Source organism: Sebastes umbrosus, chromosome 3 (genome assembly GCF_015220745.1).
Source record: "Sebastes umbrosus isolate fSebUmb1 chromosome 3, fSebUmb1.pri, whole genome shotgun sequence".
Lineage (NCBI taxonomy): Eukaryota > Metazoa > Chordata > Actinopteri > Perciformes > Sebastidae > Sebastes > Sebastes umbrosus.
Window position 1 is genome coordinate 23865404 of NC_051271.1, and position 19804 is coordinate 23885207.

Consider the following 19804-nt stretch of genomic DNA (forward strand, 5'->3'; position numbering starts at 1 on the left):
TAGGAAATTATCCATAAAATAAAGTGTTACTGAATACTTTAATCTTTGAGTACAGTATTTGTTCATCAGCAGGTCACATTTTTGAATGGATTCTTCTGGTGTACATTTACAGTTATAAATGAATTGTTGCATAATTTAGTTTAGGGTATTTTAGGGCATAAAATAAGATTTGATTGTGTATTATTTTAAACAATAAAATGTATTATTTCATCTAACTGTAAGCAAAAGCAAGGAAATAAATGTGATCATAATATCAAAGAGCATTTACATTCAGTAAACTGCAGATGTCTGAAGATCTGCTTGTTCTGTATGAGTTAAACCAAACAGCAATACAGATTTGGCTCTACTATAATCTAATGTTTTTATCTTTTATGAAGACCTCATCCTTAATATATATAAAGTATGTGGTATAAATAATGTTAATATGTTTAAAAATGAAGATAATGTTTTAGATCATTTTTTAACTGAGTCATATTTATAGTTGTTTTAAAATGAAACATTATAAAACAAACATTTTAATAAAACTTTATTTGGCATAACAGATTAAAAAAAGAAATATCGATTGTAAAAAAAAAAAAAAAAGTAAGGCACAGAGAAAAATAATAATAAATGCATGGGTTTCCCATGAACACTAGATGCACTCCAAATCGAAGTTTGTTTTAAGTTACAATATGTATCATAATATGATAAGCTATTTAATTTGAAGCTTAATTGATGTACAGAGGATGAGTAAATATGACAGAGTGTGCCACACTTGTACCTACTGTGAATTAAAAATGATGAAAAAATAATCAGCATAATTAACAAATGTATTTTTTGGTATTTGTGTAAATGCTAAGATGTGCGGATACAGTAATCAAAAGCAGGTGAGCATATTCCTCATGTAATACTAAAATCATGAGTACAACTGAGTACGCTTGCAGGCTGGTGTATTATATCCAATACTGTGATCTAACACTGCTGTATATCCTTCTTCAACACATTTTTATGTTTCCCTTCATCGTCCTGTTAAAGTAATACTTGATAATAGCTTTAGTGAATACTTTTCGATGCCTCGCAGGAGAAGCTCACTCACTTTCAGTGCATTTAAGTATTTGAGGTGAATTGCGTTTGATTTTGTCACCTCCTTTGTAAAACGTCAAGAAATGGCATCTTGGTTACTTGTTCCGCTGCAGGGAAATTTCCAGGGGAGAGTTTCTTGCCAGAGTGGAATATTCTTCACCGGGCCAAATCCTCACACATGGTTGCTCCCGTTTGTGTTTGCGTCAAGGCCGTCGGTGGACAGGGAAGAGGATGGGCGTGGCCGGGGCCCGACGGGAGTGGCTGGCTGTGGGTGGCTGACCTGGGAGACCATGTCGTCGGACTCCCAGCGCTCCAGTTCCTCCCTCACCAGCCTCTCCATCTGCTCCCTGTGGACGTCTGTGTCCCGTCCCACACGCTCATCCTGACAGACGACAACAGATCGAGTTGTTCAGTTTGTTTAACATGCACACAAGAAACCAGGTTACGCAGGATATCGTACACTGTTGTAACCTGGTTTCTGTGAATCTGCAGTTCATGCAGCAGTACAGTATTCCCATTTCAAAACCAACCTCCAACTGTATTATGGAAGTATGGCTTAGTTATATTAATTGTATAAGTGATGTAAGATTCAAGAAGAAATCAACTTTCCCCAGGGAAAATCTAGCTGAGGAAATTAGGTTTTTTCTCGATTACAGAAACTGTTTCTTGTTATACATTTGTCTTTTGAAGTGAGGTTGTATGAGGTTCTTATCCATAGTCAGTATATTACCTACAGTAAATGACGGTCGGCACTCCGCCAGTTTGGAGCAATATCATTTTAAGTGTACGCTATATTTAGAATATTTCCAGTTTACCTTGTCGTGAGACAGTCTATGTTTCCGACGGGGAACCGGAGCCGTTCTCTATGCTCTCGCCAAAGCAACCAGACTCCATTGAAAAAAACCCAGTAATTTTGTGTTATTGTGTGACTTTGGTTAGCTTGGATTCATCAAAGTCACACAATAGCACAAACAAACTAACCGATCGAGGCAGTGGTAGACCAGCAACCCCTGTGTTCTGTGAGGTCAAATGACAGGTTTTTTCAATAGAGTCTGGTGGCTTTGGCAAGAGCATAGATGGATACAACAGCTTCAGTTACCCATCGGAAAGAGCTGTCTGACAGCAAGGTAAAGCGATGAAAATATTCTAAATATAGTGTACACCGTCATCTACTGTAGGAAATACACTGACTATGGATGAGTACCTCATACAACCCCTCCTCAAAACACCCTCTCTTTAAACCTGCAATAACTGATTTTTTTGCCACTTGGGGGCAGCGTGAACAAGCTGTAAACACACCCCTGACATCACCTTTTAATTTGATATTGCAAACTTGTTATTAGTTGCATATTAATAACTACATCCAGCAGATACAATGCAAAATAATTAACGTATTTAAAGTCATATTTCTGGCCACCTGATGAATGCAAATCTAAAATTAGCTCTGTTTTTGGTCTCTACCAACTCTTCAGAAAAACCACTGTCTCTTAAACGCTCCACTATGAGCTGACTGTGTCTCCGCTGCATCTCACCTCCATGACTCCATCCAGCAGTCTGCCCAGCACATCTCTCCTTTTGAGTTTAGCTCTCTCCATGGTCTCCAGCTTCACGATCACGGCGTCTATTTTGGACACGATGCTGCCGATAGAGTGCTCCATCCTGTCCACGCGTCTCACCAGCCTGAGAGACAGAGAGCTGTTAGTTCCCTTTATTATATTACATGTTAAATGTGTCATACTACTACAGTCTTCAGCATTCAGATAAGTAGGAAAAACTGAAAAATTAAGAACGGAGCAGCTTTGTTTTTTGTCTAAAGGGGGACCTCAAAGTAGAGCCAATATTATTGCCGATAAGCAAAAAGAAATTATGGAAACATTTGAGGTAATTTAGAAAATAAATCTCCATGACATAGTTTGACCACCATGAAAGCAACAACAAGTTTATATTTGTAAACTCTATACTAACATTTAGCAGTATTTCGGTAGAAAGCCTTCTCAAAAATGTGTTTATGTTGAAAAAAAATAAATATCAAATGATATATTGTTATCAAACTTTTTAAACTCAAATATCAATACTAGTATCAGCCTTAAAAATCTAGTCTAGGTAGGGCTATGCCTCGAAGGTAAGCACATTTTTAAACTGATGATTATGTCCTGAGGCTGCCTTACATTTTTATTATTACATTTTTCAACTGCAACTTTGCAACTTTCATTCATGATTAACCTGCATGTAGTTACGGTATTATAGTAATATTATTAAAAATAATAATAAAAGCTCCATACACTTGAAACTCTTCATAGGAGACACCCCCTGAGCTGCTGCCGCGACGACGAGAGCTGTGGCCGCTATCCTCGTCGTCGTCTTCCTCCGATTCGTCCTGGGTGTGAGGAAAGCTCCGCCCGCTGCTGGGTCTTGCCAGCGAATTGCGTTCCAGATCCAAGTCCTCCTGGCGAGCGAGCAGAGACACACTGAACATCTGCAGGTGCTGTTGTGACTGAGTGTAAACTACCACATACATGCAGGGTGTGTTGTGTGTTTCTCCATGTGTCGGCATCATCACTCACTCTCTCTTTCTCCAGGTCGTCTCTCATTTGCTGGTGTTCGTGCTCCGTCAGCTCCTGGTCGCCATCGTGATCATACTTGGCAAAGATGGCCTGAATCTCTGCGTCTGTGTGGCCCTTTCTGAGCAAAGAAGCAAAACGAAACACACTCAGGACAGGTAGCGTATGAATTTTATATTTACAAACCCAAATATTGAAATAATATCATAATAGCTTTTAGCATTGAGGTTTTTCTTCACCCTTTAAGATCCTGGCGGAGTTCATCAATGTTTAGTTTGCCCCCGGCCTGACGCAAACTGTCGGAGATGTCGTCTACTGCCGTCTTCTTCAGTCTCAACTTCATCAAAGCTTTGTTACAACCCTGAGAGACAAGAATATTTTAATACTTAAACAATACAGTTACAGTTTAACGTAATACACAAACTGCACTTCTGCAAAAGTAAACTTGCAAACACATTCCCAGGAACAGATGCTACTTACTGGAAAAATCTAAAAATAGACTAAAAATAAGTTAAAAACAAAAACAAACGATGAATACAAGGTGTTTTTGCTTGTAATAAGTAAAAGAAATCTGCCAATGGAACATGTGAAATTTTTCTTGGTAAAATTTCTTGAAATAAGATGTAATATTTAGGCCTTTCAGGCTAAGAAAAAGATCTTGAAATTAGCTGGTTAAACTCATTTTGAGACATATTTCACTAGTATTAGGAAGAGCTGTGTGTCATAATAAGCCTGTAATGCTCAAAAGTAGTATTTTGTCACTTAACAAGATATTTAAGATGCATTGTATAAAAACAAGTCACTGAAATGTTACTTGTTAGGTGATTGTGTCTTATAGTAAGTGTTTTTGACTACTATTTTGACTACTAATTAGAAAAATATTCTTGGTAAGGTTTTGCATTTTTGCAGAAGTCACTCTGTATCACATGTTTTGAAGCTGACAACCTTTGGTACTATTCTGGTGTGCGACCTGAAACATTCAGGGATTCCTGCAGCTATTCAACTTGGGACTTCAGAAGAAATCTGTTTTATGAAATATGGCAAGCTTCAGGGAAAACAAATAACCAAACCCTGACATTTTCTAAATTTCTTTTTTCTTTTCTAATATCTTTTTTAATAAAAACATTTTTAGTACATACTGTTCAACCAGTCCAAAAATGTGCAATATTTGGAGTAGCTACTGGAGCGGTTCTGTCATTATTGCCACAGCTGCTACTGTTGATTTAATGGATTTAATCTGCCTCACCAAAAAGAATGACACATGTAGTTCAATACCTTCTTAATGAGATCAGTCATTTCCATCTCAGACCTCTGCTGGGACATATCGGCCTTCACCTCCGAGTATGTGTCGTTGATGATGGCCAGGAACATGTTCTACATAGAAAGGATGAGAAAAGGTGTGTTAGTGAGGAAGGGTGAATGTAAACAACATGATCAAAATTTAGTACAACAGGTGATACACCCTACTCACCATGAGAATAAAGAAAATGAAGAAGACAAAGGTTGCAAAGTAGATCGGTCCGAGCACTGGATTGGCTTCCTCTATTTCTGAGAACTCAAAGTCTCCCAGAATGATACGGAACTGAGTGAATCTACACAAACACAAACAACATTTTTAAGCAACAGGAAACGTCAGTGGTCAGAGGTGTTTGTACATATGTGGACTATACTTTGAATTACATACATGCTGGCTTGGAAAGTGCTGAAATCGTTGACTTGGGTTCCAAACACCAGGTAGGCTAGCTGAGCGTACGCCAGGAAAATTATGAAGAACATGATGGCGAAACCCACAAGGTCCTTGGCGCAGCGAGACATGGTGCCGGACAGCTGACTCATGGTCTTATTGAAGTTGATGAACTTAAAAAGCTGCAAAGATGTGAGAAAATATGAATCGGTAGTACAGCTAGTTTCCACTATGGTAGTTTAGGGCACCCAATTCCACTGTTATCGGGCCATTAAATAGGCGTTATCAGTCGCTATAAGCACCATAACTGTGCTTCATTAGGAGCCTACTACGTTGTATAAGTGAAACAAAAAAGCAACAGGTTCTAACAGGTTGTACAACTGAATGAAACATTTTTGAACACAAGCACTCAAACAAAAAGGCTTCTATTTTAGGTTTAGGCAACAAAACCACAACGTCTTTAGGTTTAGGCAGTAAAACTACAACTTCTTTAGCTTTAGGCAACAAAACTACACCTTCTTTCGTTTTAAGCATCAAAACTACAACTTCTTTAGGTTTAGGCTACAAAACCACAACTTCTTCAGGTTTAGGCAACAAAACCATAACTTCTTTAGGTTTAGGCAACAAAATTACAACTTCTTCAGGTTTAGGCAACAAAACCATAACTTCTTCAGGTTTAGGCATCAAAACTACAACTTCTTTAGGTTTAAGCAACAAAACTACAACTTCTTTAGGTTTAGGCAACAAAACCACATGGTTAATTTTAGGGGAAAACATGATGTTTTGGCTTGAAATAACTGTTTCAAAAGTGAAAGCGAAACTGTTGTTGTTGTGTTATTCTATACCTTCTTTCGGTGATCAACTATGTGAATAGATGATAAAAATCGAATATTGGGTGTAGTTGGCCCCTAATGACCCACATCTATGGTGCTTATTGCGACTGATAACGCCTATTTCATAGCCTGATAACAGTCTAATCAGCTGGTTTAGAACTGGTTATGAACCAAAGGGAAAAGATTCATACCTTGACCCAGGAAAAAAAGACGATGACTGCAGCCACGTTGTTGAACTGCACCTGCAGGTTGGCCAACGGCTCAAAGCTGGGGTGAGCAGTGTGGTTCTCCAACAGGCCTTTCAGACGGTTGCCAACCATGGCTGTTCTGGTTATGTTCATAATAATGGCAACAACACTCAACTGAAAAAAAGAGCAGAGAAAACAACAATCAGTCTTGTTAAAATTATTATTAAATGACTTTAATAATCCAGAATACAACTTTGATACACACCACGACAATGAGAACATCCAGACAGTTCCACAGGCTCTTGAAGTAGTGTAGGCGGTGGATGCGGATCTCCAGCACTTCCTCCACCAAGTAGTAGAGGATGAATAGACAGAAGGCCACCTCACACAGACCCACAAAGTAGTCCCAGCTGGACAAGTATCGTATCAGACGCACTGTTTGGAACTGCCAGGAGGTCACCACCCCGCCGGTAGCAGGGAACTCCACCAACAACCTGATAGATGCATCAAATCAAATCAACTTTTGGTAGTCATACAACGGTGCTTTTATATTTGTACAACATTGTAAATTGATATGTTGTTATTGATGAGTCTTACCTGGCAATGCAGAAAAGGTTGATGTTCCCATTGTAGACAGAGAAGTCGAGGAACACTGCTCTGGTGCCTCTGTCCAGCCACAGCTGGTCTTTGAGAAACTGCAGTTGGGCTGCTGACTCCTCTTTGGTACGAGACAGGTCTTGGTAGTATCCTCCACCTCCATATTTAGATATCTGGCCCCAATAACCGCTCCCATTCATGTCACTCTCCGCTGTATACACCCACCTAAGAAACAACAGAAAGAGAAGATTTATAATACATATGATACAGCTCTAGCCTCCTTTTAAAACTGATAACATAATATCATCATGGACGTACGCGGTTCCATTCTTGGGGCCGAAGGAGGTCGTGTCCTCATTGGTCGGGGTGTACATGTTGTAGCAGTCCTGAACCTCGCCTCTCAGGTCTTCGTGGACGTAGCAGGACTCGTTGCGGACTTTGGCCTGCCGGAGCCGTGGCACCCCGAGAAGGAGGTTCTCGTAATAGATGAGACTCTGATTCTCTGGCAGGCTCTTGTTGTTGTACCACACCTCCCAGTACATGCCATTGAGGAAAGGTCCCTCTGTAAACTGTAATAGTGTAGAACAATCAGGATTACGACACAGAAGAGGCCAGACACAGGCATTCAGACATGAGACGTACCCTGAAAGTTAATTATTGTGATTTCAAATTTGGTCTATGTTTACCACCAATAATGCCAGGTATCATCATATTTTCTACAGTACACATTGTGAAGTTTATTATTAAAAATCAAGCAACATTTCATGTAATACAATGATTTTGCAATAATCTCACTATAGACAGACTTTCCTATTGTGTTTGTGGGTTATACGTACTGCACTTGTTTCCTTATGCTGGAGCAATACTTCCTTCCCTTGTTTTACTTCTGATATGTATTTGCAATGAAATGTATTTCTACTGAAATGGAACTACAATTGTGACCTGCATGTGTGCTAACGTGAAAGCACCAGTTTACTTTATTTGATGGCATTATTATGCATTATGCCCTGATGAAGTTTCTTGCCGCAAGTTCCATGAGAAGATTGATGCGACTCTCACGTCTGCACAGTAAATATGAAGCTACAACCGGGACTGGTTCTGTCCAGTGCTGTAGTACTCAAAATCAGTCTCAAGACCATCTTTTGTAGGTCTTGGCCTTGTCTCAGAATCTACAACAATTTTACTCGATCTCAGACAAAGAGGACTGTGGATTTCATTTCAAGACCACAACTGCGGGGACTAACTCACTAAATCACCTGTTTATGGTCTGATATATTTGTTAACATCATTACTGTGATCGCTCATAGAAAACAAAGGAAAATTCCCACACATGAAATGTAACAATGCAATACCTTTTGATTATGTTATCAAGATATTTCTCATGGTACACTTATACATACACACATACAATATATTGTATGGCAATAAAAAAGGTGACTGAAGAGGAATCTTCATTTGTTTTCTGTGGGTGTTATTTTGGGAATGTGGAGAGTTCAGATAAATTTGAGGAGTGCCGGTTTGCATGTTCCATATTTTCTCGCGTGTCATGCAGTGTGGTGCTCGCACTGGTCTGGTCTTGGTCTTGACTCGGTCTCAACCCCTCAAAGTCTTGGTCTTGTCTCCCTCTCAATACACTCTGATCTTGGTCATGACTTGGTCTCGGTTTAGGTGGTCTTGACTATAACACTGGTTCTATAGGTAACAAAATCCACCTCCCAGCACCTCTAAAGCTCACTATTTGGAACCTTTGGGCAGATGTTTCCAGTCTTTATGTTACGTTAAGCTAACTGGCTTCTGGTTGTAGCCTTATATTTAACATACTGATATAAGAGTGCCATTGATATTCTCAGCTAACTCACAGCAAGAAAGCGATTATGTGTTTTTTTCCAAAACGTCTAACTACTCCTTTAAATACAACCTACGTGTGCAGAGGCTTCTTTTCTCAAGATGTAACACAATGATTAAAAAACAAATTTTTATATAGAATGAAAAGACATTTTACTTTACAAAACAGAGATGAATTTTGCATTTTACCTTCCAGAAATCCTCCATGGTTGAGAGGCTTCTGAAAGAGGAAGGGTCCCCGGCAGACAGCGGTGTGTCCAAAAAAAGCTGAGACATGACTTTGGTATAGTAATACATATTGGCACTCACCATCCCATAGGTCACTGCAGAGCAAATCACAACATAACATGACCATTACCGAAAGTGATGACTAATGACAAACAGGAGAATTAACACAGAGTTGTTTATTTTTGTGTAAATAAATGTGCTCTTTACATTAATGCAGTAAAGACTTGACACACACAACAAATAAACTCAAAATTAGGTTTAACTTCATTTTGTTTCACCTACGCATTACTATTCTCTGTAGCATTCAGTATTCACCAGGGAGCAGCTCTGGAAACTGTTTTTAATAGTCAAGTTCTGCCTGGCAGAATTTGCCTCAATCCAGTCTGCCAGGAAATCATTTCCTGATCCACCCTAAACCACAGTTTGGCATTTTTCATCGCAGCAAAAAGAGAGCAGAGAAACTTAACCACACGTTTTCTCATCACACATTTTAAATTTGGGATTTACATAAGTTTTTTTTACCATCCCAAAACGTAGGCATCAAATTTGTGCTGATGTTGGAATCTGAGCCCCCTGACGAGAGTCGGAGATTCGATTTTGAGCTGCCAAAACCATAAAGCATACACTGTGAGCTTGGAAAATAACGTTTCAGCTACAAGAAAGCTATTTTGTGCAACTCACTTTGATCAACTGTCACTTCAGTTCAGTCCAGGACTAACTTTTAGGGCACAAGTATTTACTTTAAAGATATGTCACAAGAGTTATGCACATATTTTAGACATGTTCCTTAAGCTATGTGACCATCTAAAGCTATGTTTTCATCACAGGTGCTAATGCACAATGTGTGTATAGCCTACTGTATGTTATTAATTGTTATAGTATACATTTTTCAGTTCCTAGAAATCAATATACTTTACTATCTTGAACTAACAGGAAATGATGCAATGGGTGCTGACGTTAGACATGCTAGTAAATACTTTGTTTTTGGTTTTCTGAGATCTTCCTGGAGCTGTCGCACCACCATGAATAATTTATTTAAATATTTGGTCACTTTAAAAATCAAGCAGATTTAGTATGCACACTAACTGTTTTGAGAATATCTAATTTTGTCATATACTGCAAATATATAAGTATATTGGTCTAATTACTAGTAAAAATATCTCATAACAGTTACTATAAGACACAATCGAGTAATATTTCATTGTTTTTAGACAGTGCATCTTGATAAGTGAATAAATACTAGGTTACTTTTGAGCATTACAGGCTTATTGTGATACATAATGCTTCCCAATACTAGTGAAATATAGCCCAAAGTGAGTTTTCCCAGCCAATTTCAAGATCTTTTTTTTTTATCTTGAGACCTAAATATTACATCTTATTTCAAGAAATCTTACCAAGTGAATTTTCACTTGTTCCATAGGCTGATTTTCTTTTTACTTATTACAAAAAAAACACCTTGTATTCATTGTTTTTAACTTGTTTTTGGACTGGCCTTTTTTTCCAGTTAAACACTGCACACAACACAAACAAATAAGTATGAAGGGACCTTGTAGCACATGATAAAACTATACTAGAACTTTTCTACTATGTTAGTTACTCACTTGATTCACATCAGTTTAGTTTTAAAATGCCTCGGCAGAAACCTTATTTCTCCGACTACTCTTCTGAAGGACATGCCGACCAACCTTGTGCATAAATGTAATTTAGCAGGATGATTGAGTGTGTACTTACAGATACAGATAGTGATGAGGAATGTGATGTATGTGATCATCTCCCTCAGTACGTTCCTGAGGTACCTCTCTCGACTGCTGTCACTGTCCTCCATCAGCTCTGTGCCCCACAGAACTGCAAAGAAAAAAAACAACAGGACATCAGCATATGTACAGTATATATGGAGATATGATTACATAAATATTACAGTAAAACTACAGTTTTTCTCTGCCTTATTAGACTCAGCTAAAGAACAGAAGGGCTTCCCAAATAAATAAATAGTAGACCAGAGACATCAGGAAATGTGTTATGATTTAAGAAGAGATTGTAAGAAAGTAGATTTTGTAAAATCTCTTCTTAAGAGACACTTAAATCAAAGAGCTTATCCTGTTTTTTTTCCCACTTGATTGTACTTAAGTTGTCTCTTTATTATTATTTTTTATTATTATTATTATTATATTACTGGAATTTGTTGAACATACTTTTTTTCTGGTCCAGTTAATGTCTTTGTTTCATATTAGCTCTCCATTTGGTTTGAGGTTATAATGATAATAAATAATAAATTTATGTATATAGCACTTTTCAAAGCAGATGTTACAAAGTGCTTCACAAGACAATAAAAGCAGATAAATGAAATAAAAAAATATGGTATCTGTTAAAAACAGAACATCACAGAACATATCAATAATAATAAAGTGGTAAAAGGTTAGGCTATATTTGATTATTTTATTTATCTATAATTATAATATTTATAATTATATAATTATACATAATTATTTATAATTATATAATTAGGCTATAGATAAACTATCTATAGGCTATATTTGATTATCTTATTTATCTATAATTATAATATTTATAATTATAATATTTAGAATTATATAATTATACATAATTATTTATAATTATATAATTAGGCTATAGATAAACTATCTATAGGCTATATTTGATTATCTTATTTATCTATAATTATAATATTTATAATTATATAATTATATATAATTATAATATGTATAATGATATAATTATATATAATTATAATATGTATAATGATATAATTAGGCTATAGATAAACTATAGTTTACTTGAAGTATAAAGTGAGTGACTAACTTCTGATCTTCTGGAGTATGTGCTTCAAACAGCTGTGGTGGTCGTGCCTGTCCTGCTGCCGGGCATCCACCGTCGGTGTCGGGTACAGTCCTCCTCCTCCCCGGGTGATGTGGCTGCTGCTGCTGCCCGCCGCCCCGGTGTAGCTGCCCAGGCCGCTGCTGCAGCTGCTGCTGGAGGCCGTGGACACCGACCTCCTCCCGGGACTCGCTGGAGGCCAGTCGGCTTCCATGATCTCGTCCTCCGGCTCAAACCCCGGGTTATCCCGACTCCACGCCTGTCTGGACGGAGGGGACGGGGTGCCTATGACTCCTCCGAGACCTCCGAGGTCTTGATGCTGCTGGATCTTCTCCATCTCTATCCCTTCGCCTGGGTCGAGTCTGTGCGGCGCCCTGCAGCCAGCCTGGCTCTGCGGCGGCTGCTGCGGTCTCACTCGGGATGAACTCATGGTCCAGTTGGGATCGTTGTTATCCGTTAAAAACCGTTACTTATCCGTTAAAACCGTTAGTTAAAAAAAAAACACTGTTTAAAACGGTTGAAGCATTTCGGGCAAAGAAGATACTCAACCGTTAAACAACCGTTAAAAACCGTTATTTCAAAAAAACTCTGTTTATAACGGCTGAAGCATTTCAGGCAAAGAGATACTCAACCGTTAAACAACCGTTAAACAACCGTTAAAACGCATAACAACAAAGCAGAACAGATTGTGACAGTTAGTCAAATAACTAAACTAGATAACATTAAAGTAAAAAGTCAAAGCGATGCCTTTAAAGTTATTAAAGTTGTTACCTAATAAGCTATTAAAGTTGTTACTTAATAAGCTATTTACATGAGAGCGGTGGACGCGTTAAAACGCCGTGTTTAAGTGTTTAAGTGGAAGAAGAAAGATAGTTTTCTTGCCTCAGGACAGCAGCCATCTTGTTCCTGAACTGTTCCCCTAAAGAAGCCTCACTCTCATCAGTCCTGTGGACTCAGATCTCAGGTTACAGTAGAAGTGATGGCGTCTCAGTCTAAAGGATGGAAAACACCTCTGTATGGAAAACATCTCTCTTTTCTGACACATGCTTTGGCTTCATTTGTATGATGTTTTCTTAAATTTGAATTTTAATCTTAAAGATTTGTTTTTGTTGAAGAATTCAGAATCCAGTCCTCCAAAGTAATAATTAAAGTAAACTTTTTTTTTTAAAAAGCTTTTTTTAAACACTTTATGATGCCCTATAAGTCCCTTGCATTTACTTTAATAATGTTTAATACAGTATTTAGATGAATATAGACGTTACAGCGTTACATAATCTCAGTATGTGTGTTTGGATCAGCAGTTGCCATGACAACAAGGCACTTAGCTTAAGAGAAGCTGTAAAGGCAGTTTAGCTCTTTGCAGTACAAGTTTTGCACATTGTGAAGCTGAAAAACTGAGTGAAAAATGTTGAAACAGTATGTTTTGAACACAAAACCACAACTGCACGGGGGTTAGCTTAGTGTCCAGTTTTTAAATTACTTCACACTTTGTCCTCCTAATGCAGCTTTGATACTTTGCATTTCCTGTTTCAGTTTGTTGCCATTCATGTTTGCATCCTCTTGACTCATTTGTTTTCTTTTTTGACTCATCTCTAGTAGAGTCTTCCTTATTTTCAGGATCCATGCAATGGACCTCTTCATGTTAGCAGTTGGTGGGTGCCACTTGGTGTATCCTCAACAATCACTGCATTGGTTATGAGATCCTTTTTGACCTCCAGGTCATCAGCAGCAATGACAGAATCCAAACTGATAACTGGCCGCTCCTCCTCTGCTTTCCACAGTAAGTCAAGGCCATCAATCCATCTACTGTTTGTCAACAAATGATCCATCTTAAATCCCCTTGAGGCTTTGTCTGCAGGATTCTGTGTGGTTTCTTTGTAGAGCACGCATCCGAACAAGTTCTCCCGTCCGCCTCTCGGTGGCTTATAGATTTCGGTATTTGTTTGTTAAAAGTTAATACAATAAGGCATCCAAACATTATTTAAATGATTGTCAAAGACAGCCTTGTTGAGAGAAAACTCCACTTAATTTAATCATTAGATTATATATTGCTGCATATTTGACTCTTCATTTACATCAGAGCAGCAAAATACATAAACTGACAGCTGCTTCTGCTTTATTTATTTTTTTAATTTAAGAGTTTTTATTTCATTGGATGTTGTGATAATTTTACTTTGTTACCAAAATGATGGTGCTTGAATTGTCTACAGTCTACGGCTTCACCCAAAGACACAAATCTTTTGAACACTAGGTGGCACTCAATATCCAGACTTGTTACAGTGGGGCCTACACCAGTGACAATACTACTTACATCATCAGGAACTATGTATCCCCATTGTTAAATGTATGTAAATTTGTATCAAAGCACAATTCTTCTTTGATACAAAATTAACTGCATAGCAAACAAGGCAATGGGGCAGCAGGCTTTGCTCCGTAGCTGAGCCCTCACTGTGACCGACTTAATTCATACATTTGCCTGATCATTGTGCCATCTATAAGACTGACAGTTTGTGTCATGGTGATAAAGTTGGGATTATTTATTATCATTCGATGCAACTGGGAAACTTGAAAGCAGCTCCCATGAATGGGTCATATTGACTTATTTTGAGGGACAGTTTGATAAAGAAGAGCTATATTTCACTATATGATTAAGTCTCTTTATCTGCAATGACTATTCCTGAGGTGACGTGACTTATAGTTTCATGAATGTGGTACAGCTTGGCATTCTTTTACCAGTGCTTCTATGTTTTGCATTTTTGTGATAATCATGTTGACATTTATGTAGATTTACTCAAAACCACATAAGTGACATATATTTAACTGAAATCCATATTCTGCATTTCTATTTCACAACATGGGAAAAATCTAAATCTGCAGTTCTCACTCAGTGTAAGAATATATTAAAAATATTATCTCAAGTCATAAAACAATTCCCTCTTCTTGTTGCTATCCTTCCACTGCAGCACAACAAGTAAATACCATCCAGGGAAACAGAATGAAGGAATTGCTACTAAAAAGACTGTACCTTTGTAAGAGACACTTATATCCTGACTTTTTATCACAAGTAAATCAAGCTTAAAAAACGCTGGATCCTACATTTTTTATGATGCAACTCAAAAGCATCTTTCACAAGGCCCACCTGCCTTGGAAATGCCCACTTCTTTCAAATCCCACACCAAGTTTGTAAAACATGTCTTTCTGTTAAAATTGTTAAACTCAAACCAAATCTGAGATAACCCTGATGACGTCACCTGGGTTATGATGTAACTATTTTCACACGTTATGGAAATAAGAAAGTTTACTCCGGCTGGTGGGCGGTGCTTGGTATTTCCTCAACTTATCTCAACATGGCTGCCGGGTCTCAAATGTTCTCATTTTACAGCAAAACAGTACACTACAAGATGTTTCTGAAAACATTTGAGGCGAGAAATAGGCATTACAGTAACCGAATATTGATTAATATTTCATCAGCGCTGCCTAGTTTGACAGTGCCAGTGATTGACAGCTGCTCAGAGACGGCAAGGCTCCAGCTCGGCGCTGATTGGTTGTTTTGTTTTTCCGGTCTGAGAAATCTTGCAGGTGCCATTAGGAGCACCTGAGGACACCAGAGGCACATCATATTTTTTTCAGATTACCTGTCTCAAGCACTACTGTCAGGATATGGTGACCGTTTTATAAATATAAAAGTAAAGCAGTAAAGACAGGTCAGTGCATAAAGACATCAAAACCAGGCTGGGAAAGGCTCAGGGTGCCTTCTCCCAACTCTGTTCCATCTGGAGGTCCAAGCAATACAGCCTTAAAACAAAGATGCTTTTGTACAACGGCAATGTCAAGTCTGTTCTGCTATATGGCTCAGAGAGTTGGCAAGTGATCAAAACCGATATGAGGAGAGTGGAAGTTTTTCACAATGGATGCCTCAGACGAATATGCCAGATCTTTTAGCCAAACAAAATCTCCAACCACCAACTGTACAAAAAAAATGGTAGCTGGAGCATCTCCAAGGAAATTACACACAGACGTCTGAGATGGCTTGGCCAAGTGCTGAGAATGGAGCAGGACCGGATCCCGAGAGTCACCTTAAGATGGACACCACCAGGCAAAAGAAAACCCGGGAGGCCCAAATCCACCTGGCGCAGAACTGTGATACAGGAGCTGGACAAGATGAACCTGTCATGGGGAAAGGCCCAACATGCTGTCAAGGACAGAATGCAATGGAGAGAGCTCATTGAAGCCTTATTTCCCATAGGGGATGAAGAGGAGTGAGTGAGTGAGTTATAAATATAACGTTTTTTTAATCATATTTGCTCGATTTCTACCCACTGCAGGTTACATAAAACAGAAAACTGACAGTAAAGATAAAATAAGATAAGATAAGATAAGATAAGATGAACCTTTATTAATCCCCAGAGGGAAATTCAGGTGTCAAAGCAGCAAACATCAGCAAACAGAGTGAAACACAGGAGAGGTAAAGGTATACAAAAATTATAAAAACAATAATAGAGATATAAAAAGTGAATGGGTGAACATAGTGTGTGCAGTCCATCAATAAATAAATGTAGTATGTGCAATAAATAAATGTAATATGTACATATGGGCAGTCTATAAAGTGGTATATAGGATGTATAGTGTAAAGTAAGTGTAAACTAAGTACAGACTCAGTGAAAGCAGGCAGAGAAAATGATTGAATGGTCTTGAAGTCATAAATAAAAAAAGGAGGAGAAAAAATAAACCTCCCATATGGTAACACAAGTGTGCTGATCAATACTACTACTACAGTGAAGCGTTTTTTAGGGACAGCATTAGTAGAAAGTTCGGTGGGCGTGGCTACGTGTGTTGACGTCATAATGTATGTTGCCTAGTGTAAACAGGTGATTGGCTGACTCTTAGTGATGGGGGTTTCCTGCCCCAGACTGCAGGGGCTAAACAATAAATACAACCTATCACTTTAAATCTTCAATCTCTGGTACAGCAGAGATCATAAACTCTTATAGTTAGAGACGAGAGGAGGGAAATATATCACCATTAACACCTGGGATATCTCAGAGCACTTTACAGCCGGTTGCTCACAGATATCTATTACACATAATTCTGTCTACATAGATAGCTCTTTCATAAGGTAAGTCCTCCCAAAGCTAGGCTACATGACGAGCTAACTGCACTAGCTAATGTTAGCTGCATTGTCTGGTGAAAACCACGACTTACTCGCTAGATAGGCACTAATCAATCAAAGTTATAATACGAGGTGTGTCAATACTGCACAAATAAGTCACATTAGATGTTTAGTTGGTGTTTATTTAGTGAGTGTCAAATGTGCCTTTCTTTGTTTCTTTGAGCTAGTCTAACTTGTTTCCCTGATAATGGTTCAGTCAGTGTAAGTTAGGGGTAATTTATCTTAAAGTTTTAGTAAACTTTATATTACCTACGGGTTGTAATTGATTATAAATTAGTAGTTTGATGTCCATTTGTGGAGCCTCTCTTGGCACAAAATGGCTTTAGTGGTGCAGTTCTGCTATCACCAATGGTAACCATCGTGATGTGTGCTCGATGGTTTCCACCGCTCACAATCATCACTAAGTTGTGTTTATGTGATATCATTAATACAGCAGACTTACATCCTATCAGGTGTTCATTTTCTGTGTTTTACCGACAATACCAATGTGTTTAAATCTGTTCCCCCCGCACATTGTAACAGTGACAGCCAGGTGAGAGAAAAAACGACGACGCCACAAGTTAGCTTTGAGCTAATGTTAGTTAGCTTAGCTGACTAGCTCATGTCGCAAGCTTGTGGCTTCTTCTGTGTGCTAAAGCTAGCGTTAGCCATTTTATTTTTTTCACTTTTAGTTTTTATTGATGTTTTTTTCCAAGGTTATACACATATATCAACAACATGTGTACACAGTCAGACCCACAAACAAAGAAAGGGAACAATACACATACTAAGGACTCGTGTTTGTGAGCTACACTAACATTATTCTACACACTATCATGTCTTTTCACACTCAGTTGTCCTTTCTGCTGTTTTTGGTTTTGGAATAATGTCCATTTCTCCCACTTCTTCTTCCATCTGTGTTTCTTGCAGTCTTAAACGATGTGTCAGCTTCTCCATTATGTATATTTCCTCTACTACCACCATCCACTGCTCAGTGTTAGCCATGTAATATGACAGCAAAGAGGCCGGTAGTTTAGACTCCTTTATTGTTTTTCAACAGTCTAGATAATGTTGAGCTAGCTGACAGTGTGGATGCACAGTTTCTAGACCAGGATACATACGATGCAAATAGTGAATCTGTCCTGTCATGTGGCTAATGAAACATGCGACAAAATGTGAGGAAGTGTTGTTAGCATGGACATGAAAGGCCTAACTCGTACAGTAGGCCACTTATCTACAAAAAGGGGATGCACACATGTGTCTTAACACAATCTAATGTGATGTATACTTCGTAAAAGTAGGATTTTAAAGTAGTAAAGTTCGTTTCCGCCTGCATCAATCGCTTCCCCTTTTCTATCTATCTACAGCCGGTTTCCCCTCTTTGTCTCATTGGATGAACGTGATGGCGCAGTTGTGTGTTAGCCAGCCAGCTAGCTAAACAGTCAGCTGTCTTGATCCTGCTGTAGGATTGATGTGGGTCAGATGAAAACGTGGGCCTAACAAAGAAAGTGAAAGGTTGATCTGTTTCGAGGAAACGTGATTCACCTTTTTGTACTTCCTGTACTTGCTACTCAAACACATCAGTGGTTGTTTACTTGAGGTACAGCAAACATTCACGACTAATATGGACTTCCTTAAAATGGCCTGACCTCAAATAATCCATACAGCAGCAGTCTGACTGACTGAGCTTCATTTATCTCCTACACTGCAGTTGCCAATAAGTTCAAACCAGTGCAGTCTAATAATACAAAAGCTCTGCAAATAATCCAACCTTTTATGAAAGTTGAAATGTTCAGTTTTGTTTTCAGGTTTGTAAAGGTGTTGCCTTTAACTTTATGGGATTTTTTTTAGGCTGTAGTTTGTATGTGGTGCTGTTGATTTGTTTTGTGTTACACAGAGTAATACGATATTATGATAAAATATTAGAAACCGTTCAGTATAATGTAATACAATTCACCAGCAGCACCATAAATTACAGCCTCTAAAATTACCATAAAGTTCAATCATCACCTCTCTTGAACAAAAACTATATAATTCAACTAAAGACTAAATAACCTTTCATGAAAGTAGCGTTAATAGCAGGGCTGTAGTATTGGACTGCATTATTTTATTTTTTTTTAGCGTGCTTGATAAACTGCCAAAAGTTTGTGTTAAATTTCTGGGTGGCATTATTACAATTAATTCCTTGTTTATCTTCTGTTTCAGCACTTAATATTGTTTACCAAAGAAATGGTGATGGAGAAGCCAAGTCCCCTGCTTGTAGGGCGGGAGTTTGTGAGGCAGTATTACACACTTTTAAACAAGGCACCAGATTTCCTGCACAGGTAATTACCCAAATGTGATGTGGAAGACACTACATTTGTATGTGTGCTGGTAATGCTGTTTAACGGTCATGTTTGTTGTCCCATTAGGTTTTATGGGAGGAATTCTTCCTACGTTCATGGAGGACTTGACCCAAGTGGGAAGCTGGCGGAAGCGGTGTACGGGCAAGCGGTAGGTGCTATGATTCAATAATGAAGATTCACATTGAAAATAATGTGTAGTAGGTGTCAGGTACGAGATTATTCACAGTGGTGATAAAATAAGTCTTCTTTTTAATGGAATTGAACATTGCACAAAATATATCATTGTTGTCTTGTCTCTGCATCTCTTAGGAAATCCACAAGAAGGTCATGTCCCTGCAGTTCAGTGAGTGCCACACAAAGATCAGGCATGTGGATGCCCATGCCACACTGAGTGATGGAGTGGTGGTGCAAGTCCTTGGCGAACTGTCCAACAATGGTCAGCCCATGAGGAAGTTTATGCAAACATTCGTGCTTGCT

The 19804-nt window shown here is 38.4% G+C and overlaps 2 protein-coding genes across 6 annotated transcripts in view; one reads left to right on the top strand and one right to left on the bottom strand.

The window, feature by feature from the left end:
- Positions 1-513: 513 nt before the first annotated feature.
- On the bottom strand, positions 514-12944 carry pkd2 (polycystic kidney disease 2). Of its 2 annotated transcripts, none has more exons than XM_037765091.1 (15): positions 11819-12944; positions 10730-10843; positions 8960-9093; positions 7244-7494; positions 6926-7150; positions 6594-6822; positions 6332-6502; positions 5308-5489; positions 5095-5215; positions 4899-4997; positions 3863-3984; positions 3627-3744; positions 3345-3505; positions 2595-2742; positions 514-1444 (listed from the first exon to the last, which is right to left on the bottom strand). In XM_037765091.1, exons 1-15 carry the CDS (start codon positions 12261-12263, stop codon positions 1235-1237), a joined length of 2730 nt encoding a protein of 909 aa, XP_037621019.1. In that variant the 5' UTR covers positions 12264-12944; the 3' UTR covers positions 514-1234. The 2 variants fall into 2 exon arrangements, with proteins under 2 accessions (XP_037621019.1, XP_037621018.1); XM_037765090.1 differs by having other exon boundaries at positions 3345-3508; positions 11819-12263.
- Positions 12945-16768: 3824 nt separating this feature from the next.
- g3bp2 (GTPase activating protein (SH3 domain) binding protein 2) overlaps positions 16769-19804 on the top strand; it is an 11584-nt gene continuing 8548 nt past the window's right edge. For 3 of the 4 annotated variants that reach the window (XM_037764380.1, XM_037764381.1, XM_037764383.1), the window contains exons 1-4: positions 16770-16949; positions 19188-19306; positions 19394-19475; positions 19637-19804. The exon at positions 19637-19804 is cut by the window's right edge and continues 6 nt beyond it. In XM_037764380.1, coding sequence (XP_037620308.1) covers positions 19212-19306; positions 19394-19475; positions 19637-19804 — 345 coding nt within the window. In that variant the 5' untranslated portion in view covers positions 16770-16949; positions 19188-19211. Of the gene's footprint in view, positions 16950-19187; positions 19307-19393; positions 19476-19636 lie in introns of all 4 variants that reach the window. The other variant, XM_037764382.1, reaches the window with a different exon arrangement.